At 48.7% G+C, this 14,129-nt stretch overlaps 1 protein-coding gene across 1 annotated transcript in view; it reads left to right on the top strand.

Annotated features, from left to right (window-relative positions):
• TRPC7 (transient receptor potential cation channel, subfamily C, member 7) overlaps positions 1 to 14,129 on the top strand; it is a 151,245-nt gene that overhangs the window by 115,562 nt on the left and 21,554 nt on the right. The window contains exon 7 of the mRNA XM_010844477.1: positions 2,312 to 2,576. Within this exon, the coding sequence (XP_010842779.1) occupies positions 2,312 to 2,576 (265 nt within the window). The remainder of the gene's footprint in view (positions 1 to 2,311; positions 2,577 to 14,129) is intronic.

The following is a 14,129-nucleotide window of genomic DNA, read 5'->3' on the forward strand; positions in this document are numbered from 1 at the left end:
CATAGCCTTGACTAGATGGACCTTTGTTGGCAAAGTAATGTCTCTGCTTTTGAATATGCTATCTAGGTTGATCATAACTTTCCTTCCAAGGAGTAAGTGTCTTTTAAGTTCATGGCTGCAGTCACCATCTGCAGTGATTTTGTGGTACATATACACAATGGACTGTTACTGAGCCATAAAAAAGGAAATAATGCCATTTACTGCAATATAGATGGATCTAGAGATTATCATACTAAGTATGTCAAAGAAAGACAAATATCATATAACACTCATATGTGGAATCTAATTTTTTTAAAGATACAAATCAAGTTATTTATAAAATAGAAGCAGACTTACAGATATCAAATACAAACTTATGGTTACCAAAGAGGAGAGGGACAAATCAGGAGCTTGGAATGAAAATAAGAAAAGACAAAGGAACCAGAGACCAAATTGCCAACATCCACTGGATCATGGAAAAAGCAAGAGAGTTCCAGAAAAACATCTATTTCTGCTTTATTGACTATGCCAAAGCCTTTGACTATGTGGATCACAATAAACTGTGGAAAATTCTGAAAGAGATGGGAATACCAGACCACCTGACCTGCCTCTTGAGAAACCTGTATGCAGGTCAGGAAGCAACAGTTAGAACTGGACATGGAACAACAGACTGGTTCCAAATAGGAAAAGGAGTACGTCAAGGCTGTATACTGTCACCCTGCTTATTTAACTTCTATGCAGAGTACATCATGAGAAACGCTGGACTGGAAGAAACACAAGCTGGAATCAAGATTGCTGGGAAAAATATCAATAACCTCAGATATGCAGATGACGCCACCCTTATGGCAGAAAGTGAAGAGGAACTCAAAAGCCTCTTGATGAAAGTGAAAGTGGAGAGTGAAAAAGTTGGCTTAAAGCTCAACATTCAGAAAACAAATATCATGGCATCTGGTCCCATCACTTCATGGGAAATAGATGGGGAAATAGTGAAAACAGTGTCAGACTTTACTTTTTTGGGCTCCAAAATCACTGCAGATGGTGACTGCAGCCATGAAATTAAAAGACGCTTACTCCTTGGAAGGAAAGTTATGTCCAACCTAGATAGCATATTCAAAAGCAGAGACATTACTTTGCCAACAAAGGTTCGTCTAGTCAAGGCTGTGGTTTTTCCTGTGGTCATGTATGGATGTGAGAGTTGGACTGTGAAGAAGGCTGAGCGCTGAAGAATTGATGCTTTTGAAGTGTGGTGTTGGAGAAGACTCTTGAGAGTCCCTTGGACTGCAAGGAGATCCAACTAGTCCATTCTGAAGGAGATCAGCCCTGGGATTGCTTTGGAAGGAATGATGCTGAAGCTGAAACTCCAGTACTTTGGCCACCTCATGCGAAGAGTTGACTCATTGGAAAAGACTCTGATGCTGGGAGGGATTGGGGGCAGGAGGAGAAGGGGACGACAGAGGATGAGATGGCTGGCTGGCATCACTGACTCGATGGACGTGAGTCTGAGTGAACTCCGGGAGTTGGTGATGGACAGGGAGGCCTGGTGTGCTGCGATTCATGGGGGCGCTAAGAGTCGGACACAACTCAGCAACTGAAGTGAACTCAACTGAACTGATATATAAGATAGATGCTGTACAGTAGGGAACTCCACCCAATATTCTGTGATAACCTATATGAGAAGAGAATATTAAAAAAAATATGTATGACTGAATCACTTTGCTGTATACTTGAGACTAACACAACATTATAAATTAACTATACTCCAATAAAATTAAAATATTTTTTAAAAATTTAAGTGATAATAAAAGATTTCAAAGGAAAAAAAAATGTTAGCCACTGTCTAGAAATGCCACTTTCAACCTCAGGTCTTCCTAGGTCATGCCTAGGTCTATGCTCCTCACCACCACCTTCTTGTGATGGGACAGCCCCTGCTTATAGAGCTCCAACCCCTGGGAAGGAAGACAGGCTAACAAGCAGCATGGTCAGGGCCATGACAAGAGAGTACACAGGCTGCCGTGGGAGCAGAGAGGGGGACAGGGAGGCTGCCCAGGAGGTGGGGCAGGGTTGTGGTGGAGGGGGCACACAGGACTTCCCAAAAGAGATGACACTAGAGCAGAGTCTTAAAGGAAGACTGGGGTTGAAGTGAGGGGAGGGTGCTCTAGACAGATGAGCCAGCATATTCCAAGAGGGAGGATGGCACCTTCAGTGTACTGGGATTAAAGACAAGGGCAGGCAGACAAGTGATGAGGTCAGAGGCCTCTACAGATACCTAACTGGTTTCTCTCCCAGAGCAGATCCCATGGCCCAGTGAGTAACCCAGCTTGTTTTCTTTCAGCCAGGGACAAGTGGTGGCCTTCAGACCCTCAGATCATATCAGAAGGGCTATACGCAATAGCTGTCGTGCTGAGCTTCTCTCGAATCGCATACATCCTGCCAGCCAACGAGAGTTTTGGGCCTCTGCAGATCTCCCTGGGGAGAACCGTGAAAGATATCTTCAAGTTTATGGTCATTTTCATCATGGTATTTGTGGCCTTCATGATTGGGATGTTCAATCTGTACTCCTACTACCGAGGTGCAAAGTACAACCCAGCGTTTACAACGTGAGTATCCCAGAGCCCTCTCCTGAGGAGCACCCCGGCTCCCCAGGCATCCTTGGCAGCCTCTTGCAGGTGATTCCTTGCAGGAGACTTGGGTTTCCTTGGCATTTCTAAAGGTTAAAGGCGACTTTAGTCAAGGGTGGTTTCAAGTTCAGGTTCTGGTATTGGAAGAACGGAAGAGCTACGTTAAACCTTCACTTACATCTTACATGCTATGTGGCCAAGAGCATGTTCCTTAACTTCTCTGAGTCTTAGTTTCCTCATCTTTAAAATTAGGCAACTAATAATACCTGCTTAATAAGGATAGTGTGAGGATTCAATAAGGTGATTTAGCTGCCACATACTAAAATAAACGGAATTATTACTATTACAATGAGCTTAATCTGTGTTACCTAGAAAGCAAAGCCCTGGGCAAGTCTTGCATGCCAACATTTCATTGGAGAGGAGGAGTTGCAATCCAAATGAACTAAGATAGAAGGAAAAAAGAAAATGGCATATGGGAGGAGGGAAAGCATATACATGTTGCCGATTGGGCCACCATCTACCAAGACCCACAACTTGGTCATGAAGGACCTCTACAGTGAGACATACAGTGCTGCATTGCAGAAGAGCCCATCAGGATAGATTTAGAAAATTTATCAGCCACATCTTTCCCACCTGCTTTCTCTCATTAGTCAACTTTACTCAACAGGACATTCACGAACCTAACACTTCCAGGTTAGCCCCTGCGGAAGCCATATCCACACAAGTCTGCCTGTGGGCACAGCTCCACAGCTCTCCATGCCTGACTGGGCAGACCAGTGCTGTGTACAGGCAGCGAGCGAGTTCTGCAGCATCACATGCCTCAGCAGCACAGAAGGCCCAGGCAGGGGAGGCAGCGAGCGAGTTCTGCAGCATCACGTGCCTCAGCAGCACAGAAGGCCCAGGCAGGGGAGGCAGCGAGCGAGTTCTGCAGCATCACGTGCCTCAGCAGCACAGAAGGCCCAGGCAGGGGAGGCAGCGAGCGAGTTCTGCAGCATCACGTGCCTCAGCAGCACAGAAGGCCCAGGCAGGGGAGGCAGCGAGCGAGTTCTGCAGCATCACGTGCCTCAGCAGCACAGAAGGCCCAGGCAGGGGAGGCAGCGAGCGAGTTCTGCAGCATCACGTGCCTCAGCAGCACAGAAGGCCCAGGCAGGGGAGGCAGCGAGCGAGTTCTGCAGCATCACGTGCCTCAGCAGCACAGAAGGCCCAGGCAGGGGAGGCAGCGAGCGAGTTCTGCAGCATCACGTGCCTCAGCAGCACAGAAGGCCCAGGCAGGGGAGGCAGCGAGCGAGTTCTGCAGCATCACGTGCCTCAGCAGCACAGAAGGCCCAGGCAGGGGAGGCAGAGGAGGTGGAGTGGCCTGAGACAAGGTGCTTGTCAGGCCAACTAACCTCGGGGTCCTAAAGGAGCTGCTGCAGGCAGAGCGAGCAATGCCTTGGCCTCCCCCCACCCCGCCCCCACCCCAGGGTGGGGACAGAGCTCACCAAGCCGATGTCCACAAAGACCTGGAGCTCCTCCCCTCTGGGGGACGCTGGGTGGTCTCCCGGAGGGTCCTCGGTAGCACTGAGCAGTGGTCTAGTAGAAGAGTCTGGCAAATCTGAGTTTACATCCTGGCATGGTCTTTTAGTAGCTAATGACCTTAAGCCAGGTCACTTGATTGGTCTGAGCCTCTGTGTCCTCACTGGCAAAATGGAAATAAGGCTCATAAAGACCTCACAGTAAGGTTCATAAATACCTTCACGAATAAACAAAGCAGTTCTGTAAAGTGCCTGAAGTCCAGTCCAGGCCCTGCCCCAGGCTCATCTCATTCCAGAATTGCTCCCAGCCTTCATGGCTTCCATCCAGAGTCTGGACGGAAGGACAGTCAGGTCTCCAGCCACAAGCAGGGCAGCTGGGACCAACAGGGCTAAACTCTTGCTGACACAGGTCCCCAAGAAGCCCCAAGGGGGCCGGAATTTTTTTTTCAACCAGTGACAAGGGTGGAGCCACACCATGCAGACTCCCTGAGCAGGTCCCACCTTGTGGTAGGACCTCCACTTGACCCTTCTCCCAGAGAAATCACCCTTCAAAGGAAGGTCCGTGACTTGAAGAACCCAGACAGAGTGCGATGGACCCCATGCCCCTCAGCTCTGAATCGCGGACTGCACTGCTCAGCCCAAGTGGAACTGCCTAGAAAGGTGGGTCCCCTGGAGCTGCTGAAGCACAGAAGCTGTTATTCTCTGAGGCAAAGAATCAGTGTGTGTTCACAGAGAGCTGGGGCCTGGCCCAGTGCTGAGAAAGGTACCCGAGGATGGCTGGCTGTGTGTCTCAGCCCACCGCACCCTCGGCTCAGACAGACTAGGTTTCAGTCTGACAGTCTGAGCTCTTCTCTATGGTTGTGTGGTCCTGGGCGAGTACTTCATTCCCCACCCCACCCCGGCCCCAGCGCATTCACGTCCCCAGGTCTGAAAGGACAACATCAAGAAGGCCATCTTCACAGGATTGTTGTAAGGATCCAAAACAAAGACAGTGAATATAGTGCTTGGCATATAATAAGCCTTCAGTCAGTGATAATAGTGGAGATGGTGGATAAGGAGGAGGAGGGGGTGGATGAGGAGGAGGGCGCGGATTGAGCTACAAGAAAGGACACGTGGGTATTGACTTCCTAGGACCCTTTCTGGACAGGGACCTAGCCTACCAGCTATTCACCAGATCAGGCCAAATGCATTAGTGAGTCAGGTGGACTACTTTATAGCAGTCCAACACTGGGTGATGAGCTGTTGAAGGGGTGAAATAAGCTTGAATCACCCAAAAGCAAATTTTGCTCTGGATCTGCTAGAGGCAAGGCTAACTGTATGCATCCAGGGTGGGATGTGCTGTTTACTGACATCAAGTCAAGACGTCAGTCAATAACACAAGGGCTCTGACCCTCTGTGGTCAGGCCCTGATGTTCTTCCTGTGTTTTCAGTCTAGGATGATGCCTTGTACACAGCATTGCTCACTAAATCCTTCATAAACAAGCATGAGGGAACCCACAGGAGAAAGCAAGGCAAATTCAAAGCAGTAGAGTAAGCAATCAACTGGGAACGTGAGCATGGGTACCACTGTCTCCTTTCTCCTCCCTGGGTGTTCTGTGCAATCCCCCTTTGCTCCCCCTACAAGGAAGCTGTACTGTTGGCCCACGGTTCCTCCAAAAGTCACTATCATGACACCTGGGACATGAACAAGGTCATAACTTGGCAGTAGGGTTGTGAGTGAAAGTCACTCAGTCATGTCCAACTCTTTAAGACCCCATGGACTCTACAGTCCATGGAATTCTCCAGGCCCGAATACTGCAGTGGGTAGCCTATCCCTTCTCCAGAGGATCTTCCCAACCCAGGGATCAAACCGGGGTCTCCTTCATTGCAGGCGGATTCTTTACCAGCTGAGCCACCAGGGAAGGTCCAAGAGTAGGGCTGATGGGGCCACAATTCTCAGCTGGACGCACACAGCCAATCTAGGGAGGGAGTCTTTGGCATCAGGAAACGTCATGGGGAAGGATGAGAGCAGGAGGGGCCAAAGCACTTGGCTTGTCTCAGGTGCTGGGAACTGAAGAGAGATTCTGTAGACATGAGAGACCCAAACAAAAAGGATCCAGGCCCTCCAGATGGGCAAGGGAGAGGAAAAGGCATGGCAGTGGCAAGCATAGTGAAGAAAGGACAGAATATTTATCGCCTTGGCAGCCCCTAAAAGGGGATATGAAGCTGTGAATAGGATTTGATTGAACAGGGAAACAGTCAATAGAGCAGTGAAGTGGAGAGGAAAGAATGGATTTTTTAAAATGTCATCTCTTACCTTTTGACTGCTCTCTGGAGCATATCACACACCCCCCACCCCCCAACCCAAGATTTTCTTGATACGCAAAGAGCCACAGGAGGATAAAGGATTCTCATGATTTAGGGGACTCAGAGCTACTCTGAGTGCCTGCAAGACTGATAATAAAGCTGAATGACTCCCTTGGTGAATGCTTCATAGCCACCCATACCCAGGCCACTCTGCCCCCTCAGAATGCTCCCTTTGGCCCACCCCCAGGGGCCCTCTGTCTGTGGACTTTAGAGCTTTAGGGTAGGATGGATCCTCTCATCTGTTTTTATAGTCAGAAGACTCACCCCTACAGAAGGGAAATTTGGGCTGGAGCACACTACAGGTGCCCCCCCCATCTTTGCCCCTGTAACCCCACCCCAGCCATATTCAAGGACAGCGTGGGTCCCTAAGGGTTCAGGTTCCACTTTGGAAGTCAGCCATTAGGAAGCAACAGAGCACTGTCCCATGAGCTGCCTGTTCACCTCGTGATGGGGCCCAGGCCAGCTCATAAGAGCCAGTCCCGCTCGAATCCCACTGGGTTACGTGTCCGTGCTTATGTGCTCAGTCATGTCCAACTCTTGGCGGCCCCATGGACTACAGTCCACCAGGCTCCTCTGTCCATGGGATTCTCCAAGCAAGAATACTGGAGTGGGTAGCCATTCCCTTCTCCACAGGATCTTTCCAACCCTGGGATCAAACCCAGATCTCCTGCATTTCAGGCAGATTCTTTACTGTCTGAGCCACCAGCAAAGCCCTTGTTGAACAAAGTGAGAGTCTTACTAAGAGAATTTCAAGCCCTATGAAGTCAGAATAGATAGCCAGATCCCAGCAGAGAGCATGGTCAGCAGTCAAATCCTAGGAGCAGTTCCCAACTTTCCTGCTTCCTTTACCTTCAGAACCAAAGGTCTGCTTATGTTTCACAGTGGCTTCAGTATCACAAGCTGGCATTCAGGGAGGTGCAAGAACAGAGGCATGTGTGCATAGGCCACTGGGTAGTGAGCTGGGCTTGTCTGCCCATGACAGACAGGCACCTGCTGGCAGCTCACTGTGTCTAAGTCATTTCTGTTAGATACTGCAGACGGCCAGAGTGGAGGAGGAGAAGGTGTGCAGATGAGCTTCATGCTCTCAGAGCATGAAACCTAAGTGTCCTGAGACAAGGGTAAGGAAGTGGAAGTGAAATCGCCTGAAAATGCATTTTCTTTCAAAAAGTCTTAAAGTTCTCAATTCCAACTGTTTGAAATTGTGTTCTTATTGGGAACATATCTTTGATGTTATCATGGAAATCAGTAGACACATAGGATTTGCTCTCTGGAGTTTTGTTTTGCAGCCCCCTTTGTTGGAATGCACATATTACATAAGGCAAAGCTTTTCTGCTGAGAGATCATATGGAAACCTTGGGATCCAGTGCTCTACTTAGTGTTGGAAAAAGAGAGATAAAAATCCTTGGCTCACTAGTGACATACAGCTGGATGAGAATGCCAGGGGAAAGGGTGGGCTTCCCTATACTCCAACGGGCAACTGTGGTAGGACAGGTACCCAAAAAATAGAAGGAGCTGGGGGCAACGAGGGGACCCAGAGCAGGGAAGTGAAGGGCTCGCTAACACGGCCCAGGATGGGCTCTGGTCTTCCCTTTGGGTGAACTTGGCCTCCCCCACTTAGTTTTGATTGGAGATTCAGTGTAGGCCCTGACCCTCAAAAGGGATCCCAGCCGATCTTTTCTACAGGCTGTCGTGGAGTCAACTTCATAGCATAGCTGGGTTGAGACATTTCTAATCGAAAAATACCTCTCTTAAGGGTATGCCATTTCTAAAGAATCATTTTACCAAAAGGAACTTGAGCAGTGCTGGGCAAAATTAGAAGCTTCTGTTTTCTATGATAGGCATGGAAACTTTCCATACTCTATGTACAGAAACTCATATGCACGCCAGGGGCAGAAGGCATTGAGTCAGCTCCAGCCAGCTCAGTAGGGCTGCAGGAAAGCCAGCTCCTCCCTCCAGAGAGCCAGGAAGCGAGCCCTGGGGCTGAGGAAGGACTCCCTGAGACACTGCCCACACATACCACACCCTAGGACCACTGTACCACCCTGCTGCTGAACAGCTCTTGACAAACCAATGATCTGCCCTCTCATTTAATCCACACACCTATGGAATAACACAGACACTACTACCAAGAAACTGAGGCTCAGTGAGATGGACTTGCCCAAGACCACAGAACCAAGAAGAGATTTGGACCCAGATCTGCATGGCTTCAGGCCTGTCTTCCACCTTTTGACCTAAAATTCCCCAACTCCCACACCAGGGCCTGTGCTCCAAGGTAGAAGCTAATTGTCTTTAAAAAGTTGGGTCACTTTCCTATGACACTAAATACTAAAGAATGGCATATTAAATTCAGATTTGGATTGTCCTTAGGAGCTTGATGATTCTACATATCTCCACTCTCAATAAGCAGCCTGTGATTGTCCCTGGGTAAAGTATGTTTCTATTCCAAACTGTGTTCATTCATTTGACAAATGTTATGGAGCAGCTACTCCATGCCAAGTTCTGTGTTTGGCCCTGAGGTTATAAGGATTAATAATATAATCTTCCCATCCTTGAGGAACTCATAGACAAGTATGGAATTTCAACAAAGGGTGGGAGCATCAGTTATTTACACCATGTGATCAAAGGGTACTCGGGCAGCCCAGTGATGAGGAAGCACTGAAATCTGCCTGGCAGGGTCAGGGAAGGCTTCGTAGAAGGGGTGACCCTAAACAGAGGATCATGGAGTCCTGTTTAAGGTAAAGGAGCTGAGCATTTTTTTTAAGTGGAGAAAGCAGCTGCCTCATTTCCCTGATTTGGATTTGTTCAGATGTTTCAATGCCTCATAATAGGTGAGAATTTTCTTAACAATAGCAAAAGCCGCTTCCAGAGGCGAGGTCTGGGGAAGGGACAACAAATAGCATGTCAGGCCACAAAAGGTGGCAAGAAGAAGCCCCTGAAGCAGCCCAAGAAACAGGCCAACGGGATGGATGAGATAAGGCACTTATGCAGAAACAGGAAGAGCAGCAGAAGAAACTCTAGAAGCTAAAAACAAAGAAGGGAGAGCCCCCTGGTCAAGGAGCAATTAAGAAATCTGCCCAAAGGTAAGCTTGCAGACTGATTGGGAAGACAGATATTAATCAGTCACAGGAATGAGGGCATATGCAAATGTTCCCTGTGCCTGAGGCAGTGGTGATCTCTATTCCTTTCCTGTTTAAACATCTGGATCATCTGGATCTGCTGCCATAACATCTGTTGCAGCCTATAGTTAGAATGCTAAGTGTTGTCTTAAGAGCCTATGGTACATTGAAGAGTAAACTTTTGTGAAAAGAAAGTAGGCAAGTAGGTGAGAGTTTGGGGAAATAGTGGAAAATTCAATCAGATAATCCATCAGGAGCTAGATTGTGATGGTCTTTAGAAGTAAGTCCCAATAGGGTGTCAGCGTCTCTAAGGCCTTTTTTAAAAAGAGGAAGCTGGTTTTATCTGCCTCCAGCAAGAATACTGTGACAATAGTGTAAAGGGTTGGTTGGAAGGCAGAGGAAGGGACTTTTGGCCTGAGCTTGGTGCTGGGGGTTTTATAATGAGCAGAAATACTCATGGAACTTGCAGACTGATTGGGAAGACAGATATTAATCAGTCACAGGAATGAGGGCATATGTGCAACCGAGCAAATGTTCTGGAAGAAATGCAGCTCCAAAGGGAACTGACGGATCCATGAAGAGGCCGTGGCAGGAACCACAACCTGAGAGGATGCAAGCCTGCGCTAAGGGGTGGCGGCCAGGATGGAGAAGGGCAATGGAGAAGGAGGTTAGAGTGGATGAGTCACGGAGGCTGCCTGCATGTCAGGGTGTGTGGGCGGGCTGAAAGCAGGATGTTCTCAGGTTCTGATGTTGATTAGGCCCTAGAAGTACGTAGAAAGAGAATCAAGAGGGTATCATGGGGAAGAGGGTAAGTTCCTAGTAACTGGGGAAAGCGATAGGGGCTTTGTTTGGCCTTTCCCAGAACCCACACCCAGCAGAGCTGAAGGAAGACACTCCAGACTACCTTCCAGAAGCATGGGTGAAGTGGTCCACGTCCTAAAGGACTGGAAGAGCAATGGGGGCCTTGAGGAGAGCCCATCCTCAGTACCAAGGGACAAGCAGAGACCTGCTGAAGGGGTGAAAAGGGCTCTTAAGCTAAAAGTGTCATATTGTGCTTTGTAAACAGAAGAGCCTGAGACTTCCCTGACCCAAGGAAGGGAGGAAAGGGAGATGGTCGGGTGAGCCATATAGGCCCAGAAACATCCAGAAGGGATTGATGAGCCAGAGGGGCCTCCTGAGAGCAAAGGGCCACATCTGCAAGAAGGGCCTGCCTGCAGAGGAGGACCTGCTGGGGCAGCTGAGGTTGAATGGCATTGTCTGCCCTCATGCAACTCACTTAACCAGCAGCCAGTCAGGAGAATCAGAACAGCATCATGGGACCGTGGCCTCTGCCGTGTTCCTTGTACCGAGCACGCGGAGTGAATTTGCAGATGGGAAAGTGGAGCGGGCTCAGCCTCCTGGGCTCCGTGGAGGAGAGGTTTTCCCAGGGTGCAGGGTCCATGTTGCAATACGGGCACCCCCAGTATGGAAGTGTTATCATCGTACTGTATCATGTTTGAAAGTTATCATCTCACCTTTCATCTTATACATTCAAGTTAGGCTGAAGGGTTTGGGGGGGATGAGAGAGCTCATTGTACCCATTTTCATGTGGGGAAACTAGCCCAGAGAGATTGAAGGCTTGATGGAGGAGATGGCAGTGGTCAATGCTGGGGCTCAGGTCAGGCTCAGAAAGGCTGGGCATCTGGGAATAACCTTTATGTGTCAAAAAAAAATAATAATTTTGGCCTAATATAATTTATTTTCACATAATCCTCCAAGAAGTGATAAAAATATGTATCTTTCCCTGAGCTACTGTAGAAAAATGATTATACCTATTACAGCAGACATTCTGCTATCGTATAATGTTTATTTATACCCTCTCCTCATGTTTATTCATGACATGAATTCTTAAAGCCTGGTACCTTTGAGCTTCTGGAGCAGGCCAAGAGCCTGCAAAGTTGTGAGGAAAAAGACTTGACAGAACACAGGAAATGTGCTTTTTTGGATGACGCCTTCAGAACGTATTTGCAGGCACTCCTCTATCTTATCCTCAGGCTGACTTGCAACAACTTAAACAAGGAAATTTCAATCTTTTATTCACCAAAATGCAACTCTAGGATGGAAATAAGGTGTACCTGTCATTCTTCAGAGTGACAGAGTGACAGAAAACTGGACTGTCCAGGGCTCGCTCTAGAATATTAACAGAAAAACAGCTCGCTATGAGGTGAGTCTGAGGCAAGCTTGCTAAGACAAATCACAGCATGCCTCGGTTTCCCAGCTTCAATCATTCATTGATGAAAGATGTCTCCTGAGACCCCACTGTGAGCCGTGCACTGTTCTGGGCATTGGGGGAAGAGCCGAGAGCAAGTTATGACCCCCCAGAGGTCACAATGCTCTGTGAATGGGAAAAGAGGTAAAATGATGTTGGTGGTGATAAAAAATAAACAAAAAGAAAGGAGAACATTTTTGGCCATGCCACATGGCGTGTGGGATCTTTGTCCCCCAAACAGGGATCAAATCCACACTCTTGCATCGGAAGGGCAGAGACTTAACCACCGGAGTGCCAGAGAAGTCCCAGAACATTTTAAATTAAGTGCTAAGAGCTAGGAAGGAAATAGAAACATCAAGACAGTGAAAGTGTAGTCCCTCAGTCGTGTCTTATGACCCCATGGACTGTGGCTCACCAGGCTCCTCTGTCCATGGGATTCTCCAGGCAAGAATACTGGAGTGGGTAGCCATTTCCTTCTCCAGGGGATCTTCCCTGACCAGGGATTGAGCCCAGGTCTCCTGCATTGCAGGCAGATTCTTTACCATCTGAGATAAAAATCAGGAAAGGACCTCCTTCAGACATGGTCAGAGAAGGCTGACCTGACCAGGTGACAATTAAGGTTAAAGTTTAACGGCTGAGAAGAATGCTGGGAACAGCCATGTTGGGAGGAAGGGGAAGGGGGATCCAGGCAGAGGGACAAGGACCCTGAGTGAGGGGCAAGCCAGCATGAGGTCAGGGGAGCCCCAGTTGGGTGACTAGATACAAATTGTTAGCCTATGGAAAGCTGTTAAGGAAAAGAGGTAAGATCTGATTCATAGTTTTAAAGGATTATTCTGAGAATTGATGGTAGGGTATGAGAGTCAACCTGATGCTGGAGCCTTTGCAGCGTAAGGGGTTGGGGGGTGGCGGGTGGGGTGGGGGGGCGGGGAACCATGCTAACATTAGCCACATTTGTTGCACATTAGTTAGGTGCCAGGCAGGATTTTGTGTACCTCACAAGCATTCCATTAACTCATTTAATCGTCACCACAACCCTATGAGGTAGAGATTGTTTTCCCATTCTGAAGCTAGAAAAAATGAGCCACAGAGAGGCTACATTATTTAGCCAAAAGCTCACAGTCAGACACAGAACCTACACTCTGACTGCTTCATCAGAGCTTCCCCTCAACACTGGGATCAGTAGCAGGAAATCGGAATGTGCAGTGGGGACTCATTCATTCAAAGGACCATGGGTTTATTGAGTATCTTCAGTATACCAAGTTCTGCACTAGGTCTGGGACTTCAAGGAGCAAGGAAACACAGCTCTGCCCTCAGGGAGCAACCAGGCTCCCAGGGAGAGGGGTGGGCCCTCAGCATGAATCAATCCAGGCTCTGCACCCCAGTTCCTCAGCCCTGATTCTGGGGCCAGACTCCTCAACTACTGGACCATCTACATCACCAAAACCAAGAGGTGAATCAGAGGAGCGTGGCAGGGGTGCAGTCCAGACTTCCTCAGGCACTGGACACTCCTGCCCGACCACCCTCAAGCCTGGTGCAAGTGCTTCTCGTTGGAGAGGCATAGCCCTCGTGTGGGGTCTTTCTGGATTCCAAGCACCTTCTCGCAGCCCCCACTGGGAGGCAGGAGAGCATTGTTCCTGCTTCAGCAGAACTCTAGCTCAAGGCCAGCTATTTATTGTCTTCCAACTTAAGAAACAGCCTTTCAGGAGCTGAAATGCCTGCTTAATTTGAAGTTCCTTTTAATCCCATGGATAGAGGAGCCTAGCGGGCTACACACAGTCCATAGGGTCACACAGAGTTGAACACAGATGAAGCGACGTAGCACACACGTATGTATGCTTGTGCAGATTTGGGTAGGTGGCCGAACTGAACTGTTTGGGGTTGGGGAACAGAGTTCCATGACACTGGGGGGAAAGGCCTTGTGGTATTCTAAAGCAGCAGTGATTTCCATAACAATCACCCCAAACCCTCGCCTTGTTTCTTCTCTGAGACCCTGACACAACTGCCTCTTCAGGCAACCTATTATTACATTCCTATTATCCAGGCGAGACAGCCTGGTAGAGAACGGATTACCTCCTCCCTGCCTTCTGCATGACAAATCAGCCCCAACCTTCCCCCCCACACACACCCCGCCCAGTAAGAGGGTGAATCAGGGTCTATTCAATACACCCCGAGGCACTCTTCCCCTTTGACTTCATTAGAAGCACTTCTTATGCTAGGGTGGCCTATTGGTGAAACCTCAGCCCCTTCTACTGCAAGGCAGCAGTCAAACAATCAAAGACAGCACAGGCTGGAGAAGTCAGAAAGAGCA

Source organism: Bison bison, unplaced genomic scaffold, assembly GCF_000754665.1.
Source record: "Bison bison bison isolate TAMUID 2011002044 unplaced genomic scaffold, Bison_UMD1.0 scf7180017864203, whole genome shotgun sequence".
In the NCBI taxonomy this organism is placed as follows: Eukaryota; Metazoa; Chordata; class Mammalia; order Artiodactyla; family Bovidae; genus Bison; species Bison bison.